At 42.2% G+C, this 21,277-nt stretch overlaps 1 protein-coding gene across 3 annotated transcripts in view; it reads right to left on the bottom strand.

Annotated features, from left to right (window-relative positions):
- Positions 1-21,277, bottom strand: part of SORL1 (sortilin related receptor 1) — a 162,058-nt gene that overhangs the window by 16,830 nt on the left and 123,951 nt on the right. For all 3 annotated transcript variants that reach the window (XM_019717776.3, XM_088800793.1, XM_074321522.2), the window contains 12 exons: positions 20,727-20,858; positions 19,914-20,048; positions 18,998-19,153; positions 12,896-13,045; positions 9,252-9,383; positions 8,130-8,256; positions 7,804-7,973; positions 5,586-5,698; positions 5,249-5,353; positions 4,385-4,457; positions 1,495-1,577; positions 205-301 (listed from right to left, as the gene is read on the bottom strand). In XM_019717776.3, coding sequence (XP_019573335.3) covers positions 205-301; positions 1,495-1,577; positions 4,385-4,457; positions 5,249-5,353; positions 5,586-5,698; positions 7,804-7,973; positions 8,130-8,256; positions 9,252-9,383; positions 12,896-13,045; positions 18,998-19,153; positions 19,914-20,048; positions 20,727-20,858 — 1,473 coding nt within the window. The remainder of the gene's footprint in view (positions 1-204; positions 302-1,494; positions 1,578-4,384; positions 4,458-5,248; positions 5,354-5,585; positions 5,699-7,803; positions 7,974-8,129; positions 8,257-9,251; positions 9,384-12,895; positions 13,046-18,997; positions 19,154-19,913; positions 20,049-20,726; positions 20,859-21,277) is intronic.

Below are 21,277 nucleotides of genomic sequence, written 5' to 3'. Positions count from 1 at the left end.
CCCTAGAGTCAGGAGTTGTTTATGGTATCCTTATTCTGCCCACCCAGAATGGTGGACAGAGGAGACCTTCCCTGCCATCCCCTCACCTTCCCCCACACACACAGACTTTTCCTTGGCACCCCCCACACAAGCTCTACTGTCAGGAAAGCATCGGTCTGGCCTTACTCCTTCCTGCTAACACACCGACTAGCTCCAAGGTATTACCTTTGTGTGACAATATGCTCCCTCGGAAGTTCAAAGTTCTCTTCTCTTGTTTATGGGTGTCAAATGCCCAAAAGAGGTTCACCGCATATCCATTCACCTGCCAAGAACCAAGAAACATGTCACGTGAACAGTAAAGTCATAGAGGATACCAAATACAAAGGCACTCCTTTTTTTTATGGTTTCTCTGGGTATCTCATTTCTTACAATGGATGGGTTGTTTCTTTTGATCTTTAAACTAATTCCATTTGTGCTATCCCTGAATATTTATACTCCACCTACTTCTAAAAATAAACATGAGACTATTGTAATATAAAGAGTGAATGGAACAAAAACTAATAAAGAATAAAAGGACAACTAATAAAGGCAGAAAGAGGGAAAATTAAAAAGATAATTAGGTTATGGTAATTAAGGATAAATCTTAGCTAAAGTGGTCCTTGCAATCAAGGCCAAGAGGTCAATACAAACGGGCCTTGGTTAGATCTCATCGTCTAACAGAAGCAAGTATATCCATGTATCAGGAAAAACTACCTTTTCCAAGTCTGGAGTTCATAGAAGGATTTGACCTAAAGATCTTTAAATATGGAACAACAAACAAAATAAAAGACTAGAAAGACAAGGTGTATATAAGGCTATTTCTTGCATCGACTGTCTCTGAAGCCATAGTATGACACCAAATTGTAATTCAGTAAATGGTACAAGGACTCTGAAGGCTATTTGTCCCACCACAACTTCAGAGATAGGGAGGGACGTGAGGAGAAACAGACAGAAAAGAACACTGTGGAAGGTGGATCTCAACATGAGAAACCATGGGGACACAGATAACTATGGTGAAGTTGGCTACGCAGATGGGCCAAGGGAAGGGGTTGGAGGTGCTGGAAGAGGAAGATACTGGATGAATGTAAGTGGGTACGTTGCCAAGTACCTGACTCTCTCATAAGACTCTTCCACTGCGAGAGCCTCTGTCTTAGCGCTTAGCACCAGGAAATCCAATAAAGTTGAAAATTACAGGGCATACATATTCTGTTAATACCAACTCCTTATTTGCACTGTAGCTGTGAACCATTTAATTATATGGTTAAAAAAAAAAAAAAAAGGCACCAAGCTGAGGCAGAATACTTACATGTGAAGACTCAAGTTGTTCTTCCTGTGGGAAGGAACCAACCTAGTTGTGGTATTTTAGCTTCAATGGATCATGCCATTTGTTTCTCTTAATCTTACTGGACTCTGCTATATCAGTACCTATACAAAGTAAAGCCCCACCCAACTGCTAGTTTGAAATTTCAACATTACCTTGATGTCACTATCCATGGTCAGGGTAAAGCTTAGAGAATTTTCACTATAGTTGTCAATGTGGATATCTGGTGGTGGGATCACTGAAAACGAAAAAGAATTCAAAGAGAAACCACGTGATGAAAAGTGAGGAAGGCAGGACTTAACAGTTTTCAACTCAACAGACAAAGCGATCTTTCAGTTGGAGAAGAAAGGGCATTTCTTTGGCTGTTTTTAACTCGTCCATCTCTTTGACCATTGTTTTCCTGAAGCTGAAGTTGGGTCCACAGTTGCCTGGTGAACACATAGTTATCTTGGCTCAGTCAGCTATCCTGGCAATTAGGTGGAGCAGTAAAGTTCCATTATGTAAATGCCCCCAAACGACCCAGTTTCAGCCTGGTTCTGAAAGGTGCAGAAACACAGCAAGTGCCACCTTTACTGGCACTAACAAAGATCCAGTGGCCTCAAGTCCTTTTAGAAGGATGGCAGCAAGATAAATAGTCATAAATCATAAATGTACACGGGGCAAAATGAAAACGGCACAGCCTCGGGAGTCTGGCCAACTTGAGTTCAAATTCCTGTTCAGACATTAACAACTGTGTAACCTGGGGCCAGTTACTTATCCTCATTGAGCATAAAGACACAGTCCACACTTCACAGAGCTCGGAAAATTCACTAAAATAATGTATGTAAAGTGCCTAGCACTCAACTACTGTTTCTTTCTCTCTCTTTCCAATAAAATCCTACCTATAACAGATGAAAAGACCAGTAAGCCACTGTCATTCTTGAAAAGACCAGAGCTCAGGCTGAGTGCTGAGGAGGGTAAGGAGAGAGTAGCAGAGAGAGAAAGGACCCCTCGGTTCAAGCGATGAGCATCATGCTGTCACTTTGAAGGTCTGCCCACAAGAAAGCTAAGAAAATAGCTACAAGGGCTCAATGGGATAAACATTATCAGGAGCTAGACAACATTTACATGACAACCGGTATATTAGACTCTCAGTGCATATACCTCTTCTACAGGAAAGGCAACAGAGACTCAAGGAGTGGACATGGTTTGGTGGCAAAAAGGATAGGTCAAAATCAGGAGAAGTTTCTCAAGATGACCAACCATGTAATAAAACTGGGCTTGAGAAAAACGCAGTATCCAGAAGAAAGCATATTAGGACTTTCAGAAAGACATCTCAGAGCAAAACAGTGTGGGTGCTGCTGTAAAGTTGACCTAAAATTCTAATCATGTGACTGAGGACAGGTCACAATCCTCTCCAAACCCGTTTCCTCAGCTACAGAATGCTCGAGTGTAAGAATGCTTGTGGGGTTGATAGGGATTAAAAGAGATCAATTCATGTAAAACAACAAGCATGGCGCTTAGTCCACAAGAAGCGCTGGATAAACAGTGGCTTTTCTCATTGTTATTATTAATCCATGATATCCACTAATCAATTTGGTACTTCTGGTTGATGCTACTGCAGTTTTTGTCCTTTGTGTTCTTACGTTATTATGATACTAGGTCACAGATATTTCACAACAAATACTTTCTGACTCAGGACACAGTTGCCTCCTGTACATACCCTAACCAAAATTCATGCCACGAGCTAAGACTCATCAAAATCATATAAACAATTTTTAAGAGAAGCAACCATCCATTGAGATTTTCAAATGCAGGTGTGACTTGTGCCTAGGGAGTTCAAGGTAGTTGCTTCTCGTTGACCTTCCAAAGTCCCTTCTTTTCGATATGTATGGTCAGTATATTTTGACCCTGATTTTGTAGCAGGAAATGATTCCACAATAAAAACTCTAGGGTAGTGTGAATTCAGCACACTGTTTCTAACCCCTACAAGCACGCTGCTCCAAAGACTGGTGGACTTCACTAACTTTGCCTACCTCCTGCCCTGTTCTCAATAACCCCAAATTTTAAAGGCAACCGGTTAGTGGCTCTTCACAAGCCAGAGCCTACTGCTCACAAGTTCAAGTTAAAGTAAAATACCTAATCACATTCCACATGATACTTCTGACTTTAATACCCACAAGTCCAAAAACAAAAAACGCAAGTGCCAAGGCTAAGATCAAGAAAAACACACAGGCAAGGGAGTTGTCTGTCTCCAAAAGTGTGCGGGAGCCTTCATTTAATTGCTTCAATTCACTCATTCATCAACTATTTCATTGGTTTCTACTTGGTGCCAGTGATAAAGCAGAGGAAACCAGACAAGATCTCTGGTTTTGTGAGGCACATATGCCACATGACGAGCCAGCTACCCAGCAAGCAGGGCCACCCAGTGTCGACAGGCAGCACAGCTATTAAGGGCACAGGCTTTGGGGTCAGGTAGACCAGGGTCCTATCCAGCTCTGTCACTTACTGACTATGTGGCAAATGACATATAGTTGTTCTGAGGGTTCAATGAGATGAGTTGACGTATGCAAAGCAGGGAACACTCCAGAGTGCCTGGTCCTTAGCAGTAATCAGCCACTACTAATATCAGCTCCAGTGCTAGAAACCACTACCTACACATCGTGTGTTAGTGCCACCAGGAGAAGTAACAGCATCAGCATGGCACTCTTCTGAAAACATAAATGAACAACACAAAACCAGATTTCTCTTTAGTGAAGGAAGGGTCGCTACTATTTTGCATGTCATGCATGAGCACAGAGGGCCAGGCCTGATGGCCTTTGGAAACCTCTCCGTATGCTTGCATTATAAGAAATGTGCAGTTCTAGGAGAAGGAATACATTCAACAGTCACCCCAAAATACTGCACCTATGGCACTGTGAAGACACCCAGACAAGTGTTACGTGTTGGGGGGAGGAAGCTGTGTGACATTTTCTAACCTATGCTTCTCCATTTTCCAGTCACACTGAAAGCTACTTCCTCAGGGTCGCGCTCGTCTCTAAATCTGCAGATGCTGGGATCATTTACCTTTTCCTTTCACGGTGGTAATGGATTTAGAATCGCTCCAGTTTCCTATCCCACGACTAGTCACCGCAGCCACCTTTGCAAATCAGAGTGTGAATTAGTATGAAATAAAGGCAATATACCATATAGCAAGAATTCTAAGTAAACTAAATGGTAAGACTTTGGCAATGAGGTTTGGAAACAAGTATACACAGAAGAATCCAGGCTAATTCAGAGGCCCCAGCAACTGAAATAAGAGGGGGAAAGAGACGATTAGAAGAAAGCTAGGGTGAACAGGGAATGGGGCTAGTGCTGAGAGTATGAAATGTCTGCTGACTGACGGGTGTCAAGGTCCGTCTAAAGGGCAGGGACGTGAATGTGTGTGTGTCCATATATACACACATATATGAGAAAGAGTGCTAAGGAAATTCTCAGTGTGAGGAAGTCTGTGTATGTACTTAATGGTCTCAACACATGTTTTGCACAAATCTCTCTCTTTTCTGCTAAAGATAGTGATAACATATTTCATAAGAACTTCACAATATCAATTTATAAATGCCACTTATCACAGGTCTGCATCACCCTGCAGCTCCAGATAAGCATAGAAAAGGTGGGTACAAGAGTAGGAGCAGGAAAGTATGCACAGTCTCTGGCTTAAAGACATGCAAAGCAGCATTACCATAAAGTCTCGGTAATCTGAGGGAAGTCTGATTTCAAGTTCTCTGTGACATTGGTTTAAGAGACTGAAAAAATAATGACACCCGCTCCCCACCCAGGGCAAGCAGTTGGGTATTCAGCAGACTGCTAATAAGCATCTCTGAGGGAACAGCACCCATCTCCCCATTTCCTAAGGCTGAGCTGATGGCTGAAATGGGTGCTAAGACTCACTCTGACGGTGTATTGAGCGCTGATCAGTAAGTTCTTTATTTCTGTAAAATTACTAGCTGCCCTCTGGGAGGTCCACATCCTGGAACCACTCCTGCTGTATTCTACCTAAAGAGAGGAGAAAAATATTTCAGTCAAGGGTAACCAAAGGTCTGAGGCATCCTAACACCCTACAAGTAGGCCAGAGGAGAGAGGAGGAGGAGGATGCAAAATGTTCTAAGAGGTGGTTCCTTATTTACAAGGTGACACCAAATCACGTCCTAGTCACACAGAACATGCTTCTGCTCTAATAGACCCAGAAATCTTCTATGCACATGACCAACTCCTGAAATAAACTTACAATGTACTCTCGAATGAGGCCATGGGTGTGGTTGGGAGGAGTCCAGTAGCCCACAATCACACCTTCCACTTCCTTGTGGAGCGACAGCTGGAGATTTTGAGGAGCGTCTGGCACTAGAAAAGAGTCAACTGGGGTTAAAAACCCATCGGAATACTGGTCAACTGGAGGAATTTCCCTGAGCTTTAAACAGGATAAGAAAGAATCTGGAGCCGGCATTGTGACCTATCAACTAGAAAAGGCCGCTAGCCTGGTCTTCACATTGACAAGAAACCTTTCCCCTCTTCCAGCAAGGTGTGCTGTCCACATACCAGATCACAGCTTGGCTGAGTCTTACATAGATCTGTGGCCCACAAGGGCTGCAGGATGGAATCAAATGGGCAGGCTGAGTCATCACTGGCCCTGGGCCTCCAATGCTGAGATCTTAATGGTCAAGGACAGCACCTGCTGCCTTGACTTCTCATAAAACAAAACAGAGCACCATGGGTGTGACTACAAAGGAAGAAGCCTTATTTTCTAACATCACAGCACTTTTATATCCAAATGAATAGACTCGCCTTCAAAGCAGACTCCTTAATAACTTAGCGTTGGCATATGCAAGAGGTTTCTGGATCTCGTCTTATGTGACAACTGCCTTCAGAGCCAGGTTAGAAGCCACACATGAAAACCAGTTAGAATACTTTGGAGTCAAACTTCATTTTGACTGTAAAGAGCATTTATCCATGTTGATAATACACAGAGGATGAATGTTATGGGTTGAGCCAAATTCACATGTTAAAGTCCCAACTCCCAGCACCTCAGAACGTGACTATATTTGAAGATAGTGTCTCTAAAGAAGTAATTAAGTTAAAATGAGGTCATTGGGGTGGGCCCTGACCCAATATAACTGATGTCCCTATAAGAAGAGTTTATAACACAGGCACACACACATAGACGGAGGACCATGTGAAGACACAGGGAGTAGACAGCCATCTACAAGCCAAGGAGAAAGACCTCAGAAGAAACTAACCCTGCAGACACCCTGATCTCAGACTCCCAGCCTTCAGGACAGTGACACAATACATTTCTGTTGTTTAAGCTGCCCAGTCTATGAGCCTTTGTTACGGCAGCCCTAGCAGACTAATATGATGAAAATTCATCAACAATTAGTGACCTGCAAGCTCTTCAAGGGCAGGAACTGTGTCTTATTCATCTCCGTATCTCTAACATTAATGCCTGAGCAATAACAGGTGTTCAGCTACAATCTGTGGGGGAAAAAAAATCAATGGATGGGATATTTCAAAGAAAATTCCTTGGCATCCGTTTTGGCCAAAAAGCATGCAGGGGGCCTTAAATTGAACACTAGCCCCTCATGCAAGCACATACGCTAAAGAGCAGCCTGAAGAGTCACAAGCAAATATAAGTTCCTGATGCGACTTCCCCAACAGCTCTTGTGCTCAGCATTCTCCCCTGTTCCACAGGGCCTTCCCGTTACGAACTCCTCAGGTAAGACCCCCAACAAGCTTACCAAAATCCCCTCTTTTTTATTTGGATTGAGTCCATCCAGACTTAGCCTTGAAACCTTACAGCACTTCACCCACCAGACCCTAATAAAGGTCCTGCTGCTCTCTCTGCCTACACCCTGCCTGACCTCCCTGAGTGACCCCATCAGGCATGTGTGTACCTCCTCTAGGACCTGAGAGTAATAATTTTCTCCATTTCAACTTCCCATGTGGACTGCTGTAGACTGTTCAACAACCCCAGGCTCTACTTAATAAATGTTAATTTAATGAAGTCACAACACATAGGTTCTGATGACAGTTGCAAATGAGAGCTCCCAAAAGTGTGGGTATAAGGAACTCTCTTGGACACATGAGCTTTGGTAAATATCATTAAAACCTAGCCCCAATACTTCTGACATGCCTCATATTTTAACAATGATGAGTTCCTAAGTACCAGGTACTACGAAATACCTAGAGACAGAGACTAGATAAGGATGCAAAAGAAGGCAATGGTGGGCAGAATCTAAAATTACCTTGTTACGCTACAAGAACATTATGGGACACAGTAAGGGGAATAAATGTTCAACAACTTAGGCAGGACCGTAAAACTTAGCCACAATATTTCTGTACATATAAGGCACATGTGATTATGTTCCTATAGTGCTGAGCCTCCTTGGGAAACCCTCTGAAAATTCCCCATAAGGTCTTATACATGCCACAAAATGAACTGTACCACTTACATCCTTCTGGGGTCCTCAGAGTCACGAAGTCATTGGTACTGTGCACCTTGCTCAAACACTGGGCCTGGACTTTCACCTGATAGGTGGTATCTGGCTTCAGGACTTTTAATATCATGTTTGTTTTATTGCTGTGGCTCTCCAGAGTCTTCCATATGCTTTCTCCAACCACCCTGGCCAACAGAATAGAGACACGGTCCCATCAAAGCAGCATGGGGTAGCTGAGATGTCAGACCAGTTAATAAAGAGCCACTCCATGAACACCACAGAGTTACGGGACATCCAGTGGCGATGACAGCATTTTCTCCCACAGCAATAATGGGACCCACCTGTAGTAGACATTATATACACAAGAAGCAGAAGGCATTTTCTTGGGCCGCATCCAGGTCAAAGTTACTGCCCCAGAGAAATCAGCTGTCCACTGAAGATTCTGCACTTTGTATACAGCTACCTCATCTAGAGAGATAAAGGGAAAAGAGGGAGAGAAAGTGGTAACTGACAAATCCTTGCATTTCCGAGGACCCAAGAGGCTCCTTGATTTCTGACAGACCTACCAGGATCTGTATTATCAGGCTACAATCATCGTCTTAAAAGACCGTCCAGAAAGCAGAGTGGAAACCTTCCTATACAACTTTTTCCAGGGTCTCCTAAATTTCCAGTCATGGTATTTTCCCTTGCATGTCACCTACTTGTCTTCACTCATTTAAGGCTGTTTCTCAATAGAGGAGACTATAAGTACAAGGCCAATAGCACAGCAGGATCTACTATTGCTACAGACTAAATAAATGTATGTGTTCCCCCCAAACTCATATGCTGAAACCTAACCCCCAATATGATGGTATTAGGGGCCTTTTGGAGGTGATTATTAGGTCATGTAGTTGGAGCCCTCGTAAATGAGATTACTGTCCTCTTAAAAGAGATCCTACAGAGCTCCCTTGCCCCTTCCACCATATGAGGGCATGGTGAGAAGACAGCCGTCTATGAACCAAGAAACAGGAATTCACCAGACATTGAATCTGCTGTTGACTGATCTTGGACTTCCGGGCCTCCAGAACTGTGAGAAATAAGTTTCTGTTGTTTATGAGCCACCCAGTCTATAATATTCTATTGTACCAGCCTAAAAGGACTAAGATGATTACTAAACGCATTCCAGACAAAACGACTGCATTAACAGTACCACAAAGCCTGAGGCTCTGGGAGAGCAATGTGTGTCAACATGAGGTGGGAAGTCCATGAAAACAAACCTCAGACCAGCGTTTCCCTAACATGCATGAGACTAGCTGGACGCTGTATCAGATGTGGGACAAGCCTCACCTCACTTGGTACTCCAAAATGGGGCAAAAAATCTGTTTCATGGTCAGACTGAGGAAATATGCAAAAGAGTTCTCGCTAGAGGTCCACACAGGAGGGCCAAGGATGAATCCAGGGTAAACGAGGGACCTGGCACTCACCGCTGCAGGCCCTCTCGTCGCTCTCGTCGGAGCAGTCCAGGAAGCCATCACAGCGCTCAGAGAGCAGGATGCAGGCCTCTCCGTCCTCACACCTGAACTCCCTGCTCATACAGGTCAAGGTACTGTGTGTGGCTGAAAGACAGGGAAGGGGACATGTTGTACAAAAGTGTTATCACATTTAGGGAAAATGGTTTGTGTTCCATGAACTAATCAGCTTCTGCTTCAGAATATGCCTCTGGAATCATGAGAGGTGGGTGACTCTTTGCAGGCACTGTGATACCTCCTTATTTGACAATAACAACTAGAATCTGCCTTCATGACAAGCAAGCGTTTTGGAGTCAAACAAAATAGGTTTTAAATCTGGTTCTGCGTGAGTTTGAGCAAACTGCTTAGCAGCACCCAAGTTCAGTTCCTGTTTGTAAAACTGGGATGACAATTCCAACACTATTGTGTCTACAAGGATCCAGTAATATCAAGTACTTGGAATAGTACCTGGCTGACAGCGGCATCAACAACCTGCAGCTACAGCTCTACAGCGCTGCTAGTTATTCTGTTACTACATCAGTTTGCAGTCCAGAATGGTACTCTGGTTTCTGGTTTGGGTAACAACAAGATGAATCACAATATTAAGAGGCATGCCCACTTTGTGTAGCATTTTAATTGTATAGGTTTCAAAGTATTTTACCAGAAAATGAAATATCACAAATACAGAGCATTGGTAAATTAAGAGTTACACAACTCTATGGCTGTCAACCATAATTTGATGTTCTCTCCAGTTCTGGAAGCAGAGTTAAACTGCATGCAATGACAATACAATTGCAATTGATTATAAAAAGAGGAAAAGAAGAGAATGGGTATAGAAACCCAATCTACTGCCCCAGGAGGGTCTGGGCCAGGCCCAGGTGCAGGTACTTAGGCCTTCATTATACAGACGCATACATGCCTGCCCAGCCTTGGACAGGAAGGGCTACAATAGAACTCAACCCACCAGTGAGGAGGGTCTAAAATTACTCTTGCTCCTCCAAGTCAAAGATGTCTATGTTCCAATCCCCTGTTACATGGCAAAAGGAACTTTGCAGATGTGATGAAGTTAAAGACGCTGACAAAGAAAGCTGATCCTGAATTATCCAGGTAGACCCAATCTAATCACTCAGTCCTTAAAAATGGAGCTTTTCCTGGCTGTGGTCAGAGAAGGAGATGTGAAGAAAGAAGAAGTGTCAGAGAGATGGATTGTTGCTGGCTTTAAAAATGGAGGAAGGGGGCCTCCAGAGCTGGAATAAACAAGGAAACAGAGTCTCCAGGGAGCCTCCAGAGGTACCAGCCCTGCCCACATCTTGGTTTTAGTAAGACTTGTGTCTGATTTCTGACCTACAAAACTGTTAAGAAAATAAATGTGTGTTGTTTTAAGACATTAGGTTTGTGGTGATTATTACAGTGGCCATAGAAAACTAACACACTGAAACCTCTGTATTTTCCCAGATCTTACCTTTGGGATTCTACCTCAGTTTTCTAAGTTAAACTATAATTTCTCTATTGGAATTCAGGACTAGACCCCTCCTACATCTTGCGTCCCAACCCATGCCAATATACACACAATATTCCATACAATGACCATGTCGATACTAAAAGAAATTACCAAAGACACCACTGAACTATTGTAGTAACCTGAGAGTAGAGAATCTACAACACTGATTCTTAACAAATCCTTAGGGCCAGCCCTAAACATGCTGAAGCAGAGACATTAGCTCAGCATGTGCGGTATTTGCAAGTCCCACAGTGATACAGCAGGACTGGCCAGGTTTGAAAACCCCTGTTCTAGACTAAGAACAGGCAATCCTGTTTTCTAGCTGAAGCATGGCGTCCACTTCTGAAAAGCACACTCTTGAGATGCAGGGAGAGAAAGTGGATAATGATTCCATGAGAACAACCAGGATGGTCAAGAGCAATGGATAAAGGATCCAGGGATATTTTCCTAGAGATAAAAAGATACAGGAGTTGAGGAGGGGGATGGAATGCTATAATAATTATCCTCAATTGCTGAGTTTTCATGGAAAAGAATTAAGACTTCTTTGCATGTCTCTAGGGTGGAGGTACATACTTCAGTTAAACATACATTTTTAAAGAGCTCTCTAATATAGTAATTCTCAATAGGAGAAGGGAAATATCAAAACTACTTTTGAGGCTTTTTACAAACTATAATCCCCCAACTCCTGGAAAATTACCGTATTATAGAGCTGTTATATGCTAAGTTGAAATTGGTTTGCTTTGGGGAGGTGGGAAGGAGGGCTCAGTTACAGATAAAACTGCATTCGAGTATTTAGAGAAGGTTTGAAAACCACTTGTGTAACAGTCTCAGAAGCCCAAGACGGAATTCATCCATCCTTCTATCCATCCACCCACCCATCCACCCACCCATCCACGCATCCAACCAATGAACATTCACGGAGAGCCTACCATGAATCAGGTCCTGTTTAAGATGCTAAGAATATGGTGATGTACAATAAGACAAAGCATCTACCCTCACAGAGCTGACCTTTTATTGAGAGAAAGAGCAGACAAGTAAACAAACAAATATGCTATTTTGGAGAGTGACAAAAACTACAAAAAAACAAAGAGAGTAACAGTAAGAGAGTGATGGAGGGCTGGTACCATTTTTATAGGCTAGGCAGGCAGGGACTCTGCGCAGAAGGGGATGGTTTTGGGAAAAGACCAAGATCCCCGTCATAGAACTATTCCACATGGTAAGAATGCGGTAAAATACAATCAAACAGCTAAGCAGTAAAGCTGGAGGATTTTTGAGGTTTCTTTATTAAACATGTCTCAATATTTTAAAAGTGAGAAAACATAGATTTTAGAAATTGGGGATAAAGTTGTCATTAATGTCTGAAAATTCTTAAACTGATTATTAAACAGATAATTAAAGGGCACTTATAACAGACAGTACTGGCCTTCAGAGGCCAGCTTCTCTAAAAAGAATCATGCCACACTAGTCTCATTTCCTTTTTTGATAGTGTTATTAGATTAATGAATTTAAAAAAATTGTCAATAGAGCACATCTTGATTTTAAGACCCTTAACTAAGCAACATCCTTATGAATAAGGCAGATTTAAAACAGACTAAAGATACTTATTTAAAGAATACCAATCAATGAATTAATGTTACCCAGGAGGAATGCCCTATTCCAGTTCCTTTGTGTTAATTATTTCCAATGTTCATCTTATTGTGTGGTTACTTGGCTCAGGTATTCCTACGATTATTTTGCTTAAGTGTGGGGCCAATCTGACGTGTCATTTTAATGTCCCAAGGGTACACTTTGTTCATTCTTTTAATGTTAAGTGTAGAATTTTACATTAATCCCTATTTAATTTCTCTGTGTTATTTTGGAGTATTCTACCATCTAAGAACTTTCAACATGACATGATGAAAAGATCATAACTGTACAAAAAACAACAACAAAAAAAAACTAAATAAATAGCCCAGTTTGTTATTGACAATGTGATCTCCTTTGAAGCTTATTTTCCTATCTCTAAAATGGAGATGATACCAAAATTACATGGTTATTATGACAAATGAAGCAGAAGTAATGGGATAGCATGCTTTCAAAAAATCTTCCCTGAGGGGTGAATTTCTCTCCAACTACTCACGACAATTGGCCTCATCCTGGCCATCCTGGCAATCTTGACGGCCATCACAGCGCTTCCAGTTGGGGATACACTTCTTTGGCTGGCGACACTCGAACTGAAATCGGTCACATCGCCCAAGCTGGGTTGGAGTGGAGGCAGTGGTGACATTTGCTAGAAAAAAAAAAATTTTTAATTCACTTTTTAGTACTGAGGCAGTTGGCCAGCAACAGCAACCAATTCAATGTGTCAGGAGATTACAGTGTTTTAGGAATTACAACAAGGACCTAAAGACAAATATGAGCTCTGGATAAAGAGAGCAGATTGACTAGACACAGGCATCTAATTTTGCTCTCATAGGACCCCACTAAGAGACAAGAGCAACAAAATTTTGGAAGCTGGAAAGCAGACAGTGGTAGGTGACTAAAGAGACCACAGCAGGGTGTACCCTATCCTAAACTGTCAAGGGAGAAAGCTAAGAAACCAGCAAGGTCAACATCATAGTATTCTCAAAAAGCTTGAAAGTGGTATCTCAACTGGGAGAAAAGCGGGAGAAAATTACGATAAAGAAAATGATTGAACAATGTATAAGCAGCAGCTAGACTCCCTACCCCCATCCCCCACTAGCCCCAGGAGACAATCAGCCTGCATATACCCCCTTGGAAAGCTAGAGGAATGTTATTTGGAGAGGGTTAAGAACAGGGTCGTTCTGACACAATAAGCTGCATAGAAGAAAACATAGGAACTAAACTTATGGACCTTGGGTTCAAAGAGCATTTTATGAACTTGACTCCAAAGGCAATGGAAGTAAAAGCTAAAATAAACGAATGGGACTATATGAAACTTAAAAGCTTCTGCACAGCAAAAGAAACCATTGACAAAATAAAGAGGCCACCAACTGAATGGGAGAAGATTTTTGCAAACAGTGCCTCCGATAAGGGGCTAGTATCCAGAATATACAAGGAACTCATGCAACTCAACAACAAAAAAACAAACAACCCAATTGAAAAATGGGCAGAGGACTTGAAGAGACATTTCTCCAAAGAGGACATACAAATGGCAAATAGACATATGAAAAAATGCTCAACATCACTAATCATCAGAGAAATGCAAATCAAAACCACAATGAGATATCACCTCACCCCAGTCAGAATGGCTATCATCAACAAGACAAATAATAACAAATGTTGGAGAGGCTGTGGAGAAAAAGGAACCCTCATACACTGTTGGTGGGAATGCAGACTGGTGCAGCCGTTATGGAAGGCAGTGTGGAGGTTCCTCAAAAAATTACGAATAGAATTGCCATATGACCCAGCAATCCCTCTCCTGGGTATCTACCCAAAAAATCTGAAAACATTTAGAGATAAAGACACGTGTGCTCCAATGTTCATTGCAGCTTTGTTTACGGTGGCCAAGACATGGAAACAACCAAAATGTCCTCCGATAGATGAATGGATAAAGAAGTTGTGGTATATATACACAATGGAATACTATTCGGCGGTAAGAAAAGATGATATAGGAACATTTGTGACAACATGGATGGATCTTGAGAGAGTAATGCTGAGCGAAATAAGTCAGACAGAAAAAGCAGAGAACCATGTGATTTCACTGATATGTGGTATATAAACCAAAAACAACAAAAGAACAAGAGAAACAAATGAGAAACAGAAACTTATAGACACAGATAATAGTTTAGTGGTTGCCAGAGGGTAAGGGGGGTGGGGGGTGGGGGGTGGGAGATGAGGGTAAGGGAGATCGAATATATGGTGATGGAAGGAGAACTGACTCTGGGTGGTGAACACACAATGGGATTTATAGATGATGTAATACAGAATTGTACACCTAAAATCTATGTAATTTTACTAACAATTGTCACCCCAATAAATTTAATTTAAAAAAAAAAAAAAAAAAAGAACAGGGTCGTTTAGACAGGCATAGTTGGGATAGAGAATGTGGTACTGAAAAGGGGGGATTAACCCTACAGATTGCTGAACGAAAAGACCCTTCGTCTCTTGCTCAGAAACCTTGGCAGTAAGACCTTTATTCTCCAGGCAAGAGACTGTAAAAATTCTCTCTAGAAAAACTGACCAGTCTCAGAGACAAACCCTAAGGTACCCAGATCAAGAGTTCCCCAAACAGCACAACCATGAAACTCAAAGTTGACAAGTCTACTCACATATGCAGAATTTCTTAGCAGTGTTTTAGCCCCCAGCCTTAAACACAAGCAAGCAATTGAGAATTATCTGAGGAAAACCTAAGACATGAAAGACAGAAATCAATGCACACCCCCTTTCACCCCCAAAAAGGAAATGTGGAAGAAACAGAGACTTTGTAAAAAGAAAACTTCAAAAAAGTATCTTTAATATGCTCAGAAAGGAGGTATATTTATCCATAAAAAAGGATAAGATCCATAAAAAGAGAAACAGTATGAAAAATTTAAAAGCTCTTAAAATTAAAACCATGAAAACTCAAATGGAAAACTTAGTAGACAAATAAAAGATAGAGTTAAGTAAATATTCCAGAGTAGAAAAAATATAAAGAAATTTTTAAAAATAGAAAAAAGTAAGCAGGCCAGGTCAGAAGATCCAACATATAAATGACACAAGTTCCAGGAAGAAAAAGAAAATAAAGAAGAAAATATGAATGGAATAGTTCAAGAAAAATTCCTCTAAAACTAAAATACATAAATTTCCAAAATAAAAAGCCTATCAGTGTTCACTACATTGGACAGAAAAGGACCCACATCAAAGCACATCACTGTGAAATATCAAAACACTAGAGTCAAATGGAGGATTCTATAAGCTTCCAGAGAGTAAACACAGGTTACATACAAAAAAGCTCAAAATCAAAATGGCTTTGGATTGCCGGAGAGCTGTTCAGACAGTGGAGCAATGCCTTCAAAGTTCTGAAGGAAAATTGTTTACAACCTAGAATTCCAAACCCAGCCCAACTATCAATGAGGTCTAAAGACAAAAGAAAGGCACTTTCAGACCAGAAGACCTCACATGTACCTCCCACATACCCTTTCTCAGGAACTTTCTGGAAAATGTTCTCTACCAAAACATAAGATTAAAAAAGAGAAAAATCTGGCATACAGAAAACTGGAGCTCCAACACAAAAGAGGTAAAGTGAGTCCTTAGGATGATGGAGAAGCAACAGCCCACAAGACACCTGTGCCCCAGGCGTAAAGGGCAACCATCATGAACCAGAGCAGCAAAACTCAACAAACAAACACATTGAGGCTTTCATACTGTGTCTTTGGCCACTGTATCATCATATTCACCTGACAAAGCTACTCAACGGGGTGCTCCACCACAAGAATGGAGTAAACCAAGAAAAAACAAGACACAACATCCAAGAAACAGGGACTCTAAGTCAGGAAAAAGGCAAGGAGAATTCCAAGGAGGGCAGTGAAGTCCCAGGGTCAGAGGCATGAGGCAGACCTAGAGAAGAATCAGCACAGAAAAGAGAGGCCCAGATTTGGGAAAGGAGACACACTGGACCTGAGGAATCACCTGATATGGTAACCTTGTGGAAAGTTATTCTGGGAGGCTACTGACGGGTGGAAGACATTCACAAATGGTACAAAACAACATGAGCTAACAAACAAAAAAAAAGCAAGTATTAAACTTTTGGATATTATGTGTATTCCACAATTTTAATTGGATTTTCAAAGGGGCCTCTCCAACACCCAGAACCACTCTGCTAAAACAGGTACATGGAGAACAGTGGTTAAAAAAAAAAAAAAATGAGGCTAGAAAGCTAGGTCAAGGCAAATCACAGCACTCACACTCAGACAATGAGGGAGCCATCAGAAGGTTCTAGTACTGGGGGAGGATATGATTGTGCATCAGTGTATGGCTTCTTGTGTGGCTTTTTCAAGATAAATTGAAAAAGGAATAGAGGCAAAGAAACCAGGTAGGAGACTTTTACACTGAAGAAATAACATCCAAGAGCTAGAGACACCACCAATCTAAATTTGCACCAATAATGTACATAAAAAAGAAATCACAAAAGCTGAATGGAATATCAAAATTGGAATCTGCTCATTCATTGGGTAAGTCAGAATTTGCTACCGTTTGTTAATGTCCTAGTCAGAGTTTCAATAACCAAAAACAATTTTGAGAGGACAATCAAGTTACTAAATAGAGAGGTGGGCCTTGGGGAGAAAAGGCAGAAATAAAAGGTTGTGTTTTGGGTTTTTCTCTTTGTTTAACAATTAGTTTTAATTTGAGAAGCACTTATGGGATACCTGACTATTTGCCTATGAGATGATCAAAAACATGGTGAATGTTTAAATTTTAAAAAATTATTACAGTAGAGGACATATTGTCATTAATCCCCTCAAAATAGTCCCCCTCGCTTCAAACACACTATTCCATCTTTCCTGCCACTTTCTGAAGCAGTTCTGGAAGTCCGCTTTCATGAGTGTCTTTGCTTCATCTTCCTTCATGACAACGCTCAGTGTCACACATCACTTCTGGTATAGTAATTTCTGTCAAATAAAAACATTATGGCGTGTCCTCATCCACCCTATTCACTGGATCTGGCACCAGGCTATTCTGGCTCCTCCCCCAAGTTAAAATGGCGGCATGAAATGAAAACATTTTGAATTGGTTCAGGACACTGAGGCAGCCACAACAGCGCAACTAAAGACACTCACGAAACAGGACATCCAGAACTGCTTCAAAAAGTGGTGAGAATGATGCAAGTGTGTTCAAAGCAAAGGGGAGTATTTTGAGGGGGATCAATGGCAATGTGTCTTTTACTGTAATTTTTTTTATTTAAACGTTCACCATATTTTGTGATCACATCTCGTATTGTTCTGGTAGGCACAGTGGTGGATTCAAAGTAGTATGCAGCATAATCGCAAAATACAAGGTACATACAATCACCATGGGAAGAAAAGATTTATACACGTGATATTATTAGGAAGCAATATATGGCAAATCATAGTTAAGAATCAAAAGGCAAGTTCAATGACATTGGAAAAGAGACAAAAAAGAGATCAATTAGAACTCAATGAAAGCTCTGTGGAGGAGGGGCTTGAGGGGGGAGAATAATTCCCTCCGTGTTGGAAGCAGGAATCTCAAACTTCAGTGAACCTACGAATCATATAGGAAGCTCCTGGTCTCCATCTGGAAATTCTGATTCCATGTTTTTTATAAACAGCCCAAGTGATTCTGTTACAGGTAGTCTGTGTGCCATACTGAGAAATACTGACGACATATCGAGGTCTCTGTTAGCTACAAAATCCACGTTTCCGTCTACTCTGATGGATGGTGGGCTTTTCAGAGGGTGAAGTAGAACAAGGTCGAGGAAGACAGTGGTTTCTGAAAAGGCAAAACTCTGCTGAATGAACACAGGCAGAGAAGATGTAGGCCTGTTCAAAGCAGATGAGGAGCCCAGCCTGGCAGATGTAAGAAGTAATGGTAGGCAAGGGGGGTCAGTTCACACAGGGCCTTGAAAATAGGATTCGGGGTGAGCATCTAGCTGTAAGACAGAGGACAAGCGGGAACAACTGATGATTTTAATAGGGAAGCGGTGGGATGCAAATGGCATTAAAGGAGGAAAATCAGATGGTTGACCTAGTAGTTAGTTTACTAAGGATTATGAAATGCATGGCAAACAATTGTCAATTCTCTTACTATAACCTGAGTTTGAAATAGAATCCTGTTTACGAGAGGACACAGCATCCTTCACCTCTGGATCCATTTAAGGGCACGCACTAGATGGAGTCTCATAGTTCACCCTAGCCTCTGGCAATATGATTACTGCACAAACCTTCAGCTGCTTCTCTGTGTTCAGCCAATAGATGGCAGTGCTTACCCTTCTTTTAGTAGGTGGACTGACAGCTAGCAAGCAGAAAAACTGGGCTGTCTCGGGAAAGTTTAATACACACAGGAACACCTCCCCCTAATTCCTAGTGTAATTTCCTGTGGAGAAGAAAGCAAAGGTGACCCAACTGCAGCCAGGGTGGAAAGCAGGGTGGCTACCCTTTTCTTGCAGGAAGATCAGAGGACATTTGTAGAAGATGAGATATCCTAGTCCCAAGTTCCCATGGGTTTCCCTGCTCTGAAGGTGAGAAGCAGCCTGGCCACCGAGAGGCCCGGGTTGAGCACTTACGGGGTGAGGGGCAGGCTTCCTCATCCGAGCCATCTGCACAATCTCCGTACCCGTCACACACCCAGCTGTCCATCACGCAAGCCCCACTGCTGCAGCGGTAGTAATTAGGTGGACACGTAGAGGGCCCAGGAGTCGGGGAGGGAAGAATATGTGAATCTGAGGAAAACACCAAGCAAGGAACCCAAAGTGTTATAAGAAGCTTGAGCTCCAACCAAAATGGGTCCCCAAACAAGTGTGGATGTTCCAGTTTTAGCTGCAGCAGCCCAGTGTCAAGCAAAGTTCTGAAGAGCAGCTCTAAAAATTATTTATAATGGGGTGTCAGAATAGACTACTTTTTCCCTTTTTTGGAGCCTATTCTCTTTACCTATTATATTTGATTTGGGCTAATAGGGGCTCCTGCAGGCTGATGGAAAGAATGACTCAGAATGCACTGGGTGTGGGGGAGGGATGCCTTCTGAGGCGAACCACTGTTCTGGTTAATTCAACTGCAACTACCCAAAGGCCTGGTTCAGAGATGAGAAAACCAAATATAACAGATACGTGCATGCATTCCACATTAGTGCTTCTCAGCTGCATCATGGCACTTGTCACCTAGACATCTTCTTAAAATGCAGATTCTGACTCAGGAGGGAGGCCTGGGGTGGTGTCAGAGATTCTTCACTTCTAACAAGCTCCAAGGAAAGGCAGATGCTACTGGTCTACAGACCACACTTCGCATAGCCAGGGTCTAGGGTTCTAACTGTGCCCTGCAAAATATGGAATGCATATTCCTAGAAACAGGAGAAACCAATCACACTGAATTTTCCAAATGGGAGGAGGATAGAAAAGAACTCAGAGAGTTCACCCCAAAAAAACTCATTGAATAAGCCAGGCTCTGAAGTGTCTTGGTTGTGGGGCAGACCCCAGAACCTCTTACCTCCACAATCCTTCTCATCAGACCAGTCCCCACAGTCATTCTCCCTGTCACATTTCCACCTATTGGGGATGCAGTGGCCATTCTCACACTGGAACTGGAAGTAGTGGGAGCAGTTTGGGGCTTCTGTAGGGTTTTCTGGGGAGATCAAATACACCATCAGTCATCTGCCCTTAACCAGTGTAAACATAAAGCTGTACACACACACACACACACACACAGCCTTCTCAACACCCAGTCCCAGGGTAACCCGCACATCCCTACCAGAGAAAGATAAGGCAGCTTCTTGGACCCAGTGGGTGACCAAAAATACATCCACAAACTCAACAAAAGTCCCTTTTCCCAAACCCCAACTCATGTTTCTCTGACCTAAACTTTTATGTATCTTGCGAATGATACCTGACTTTTTAATTTTGACACTTGACCAAAGGAACGACCTAACTATTGATGATAACACAATGGTAACAATGATGCTGTTACATTGTGGTATCTATAACTTTTAGGGGAGGAGGGAGAAACACACTCCAAAATATCTACCATTAATTCCTTACCTACTACATCCCCTGTACAGAATGTGAACTTCCTGACTGGGGAAAGAAAAAGAAATGGAATAAACAGGCCTTAACACCTACTATGTAGGGATCAGGTTACCACTTCAAAACTCAATTCCTTACATGGAGATGAAGAATTGGCAAGGAATACTGCTGAAGGAGAAGGCAAAGCCAGCATTAGAGTGTGCTGGTGAGTGTCCCCTCCTTAACAGCACAGCTCTGTAACTCAGAGTAGGGATGACAAGATGCAGTTCTGAGACCTTACCACAGCTGGCTTCATCCGAGTAGTCGCCGCAGTCATCCATGCCGTCGCACTTCCAAATCAAACTAATGCACACTCCGTTCTGACACTGGAAACTGAACTCATCACAAACCTTGTGGAACTCAGGGTCTTGGGCTAGATAAGAAACAAACATCCATGAAATCCAGATTAATTCCATACTAAGGAGTTCAAGGTAGTAATGCTCCTTGGAAAGAAGAGGAAAGAGTAAAAGTCCTCCCCCAAGAGACTGCCTAGCTGAAGGATTCTTTGAAAGCAAAAGTTAGTTGAAGGCTTAACTCCCAGTACCTAAAAATGTGACTGCATTTGGATATAGTGTCTTTAAATAAGTGATAAGTTAAAATGAAATCATTAGGTTGGAGTGCTAACCCAGTACGACTGATGTCCTTACAAGAAAAGGAAATTAGGACACAGACAGGCATGGGGAAGACCAAGTGAAGACACAGGAAAAAGATGGTCATCTACAAGGCAAGGAGGCACGTCTCAGGAGAAACCAACCTTGCCAACACCTTGACCTTTGACATCTAGCTTCCAGA

The sequence above is a fragment of the Rhinolophus sinicus genome, chromosome 9 (genome assembly GCF_057876585.1).
Source record: "Rhinolophus sinicus isolate RSI-liver-muscle chromosome 9, RSI-T2T, whole genome shotgun sequence".
NCBI lineage: Eukaryota > Metazoa > Chordata > Mammalia > Chiroptera > Rhinolophidae > Rhinolophus > Rhinolophus sinicus.
Note: the sequence above shows the minus strand (reverse complement) of the source record. Positions and strands in the feature narration are given on the sequence as shown.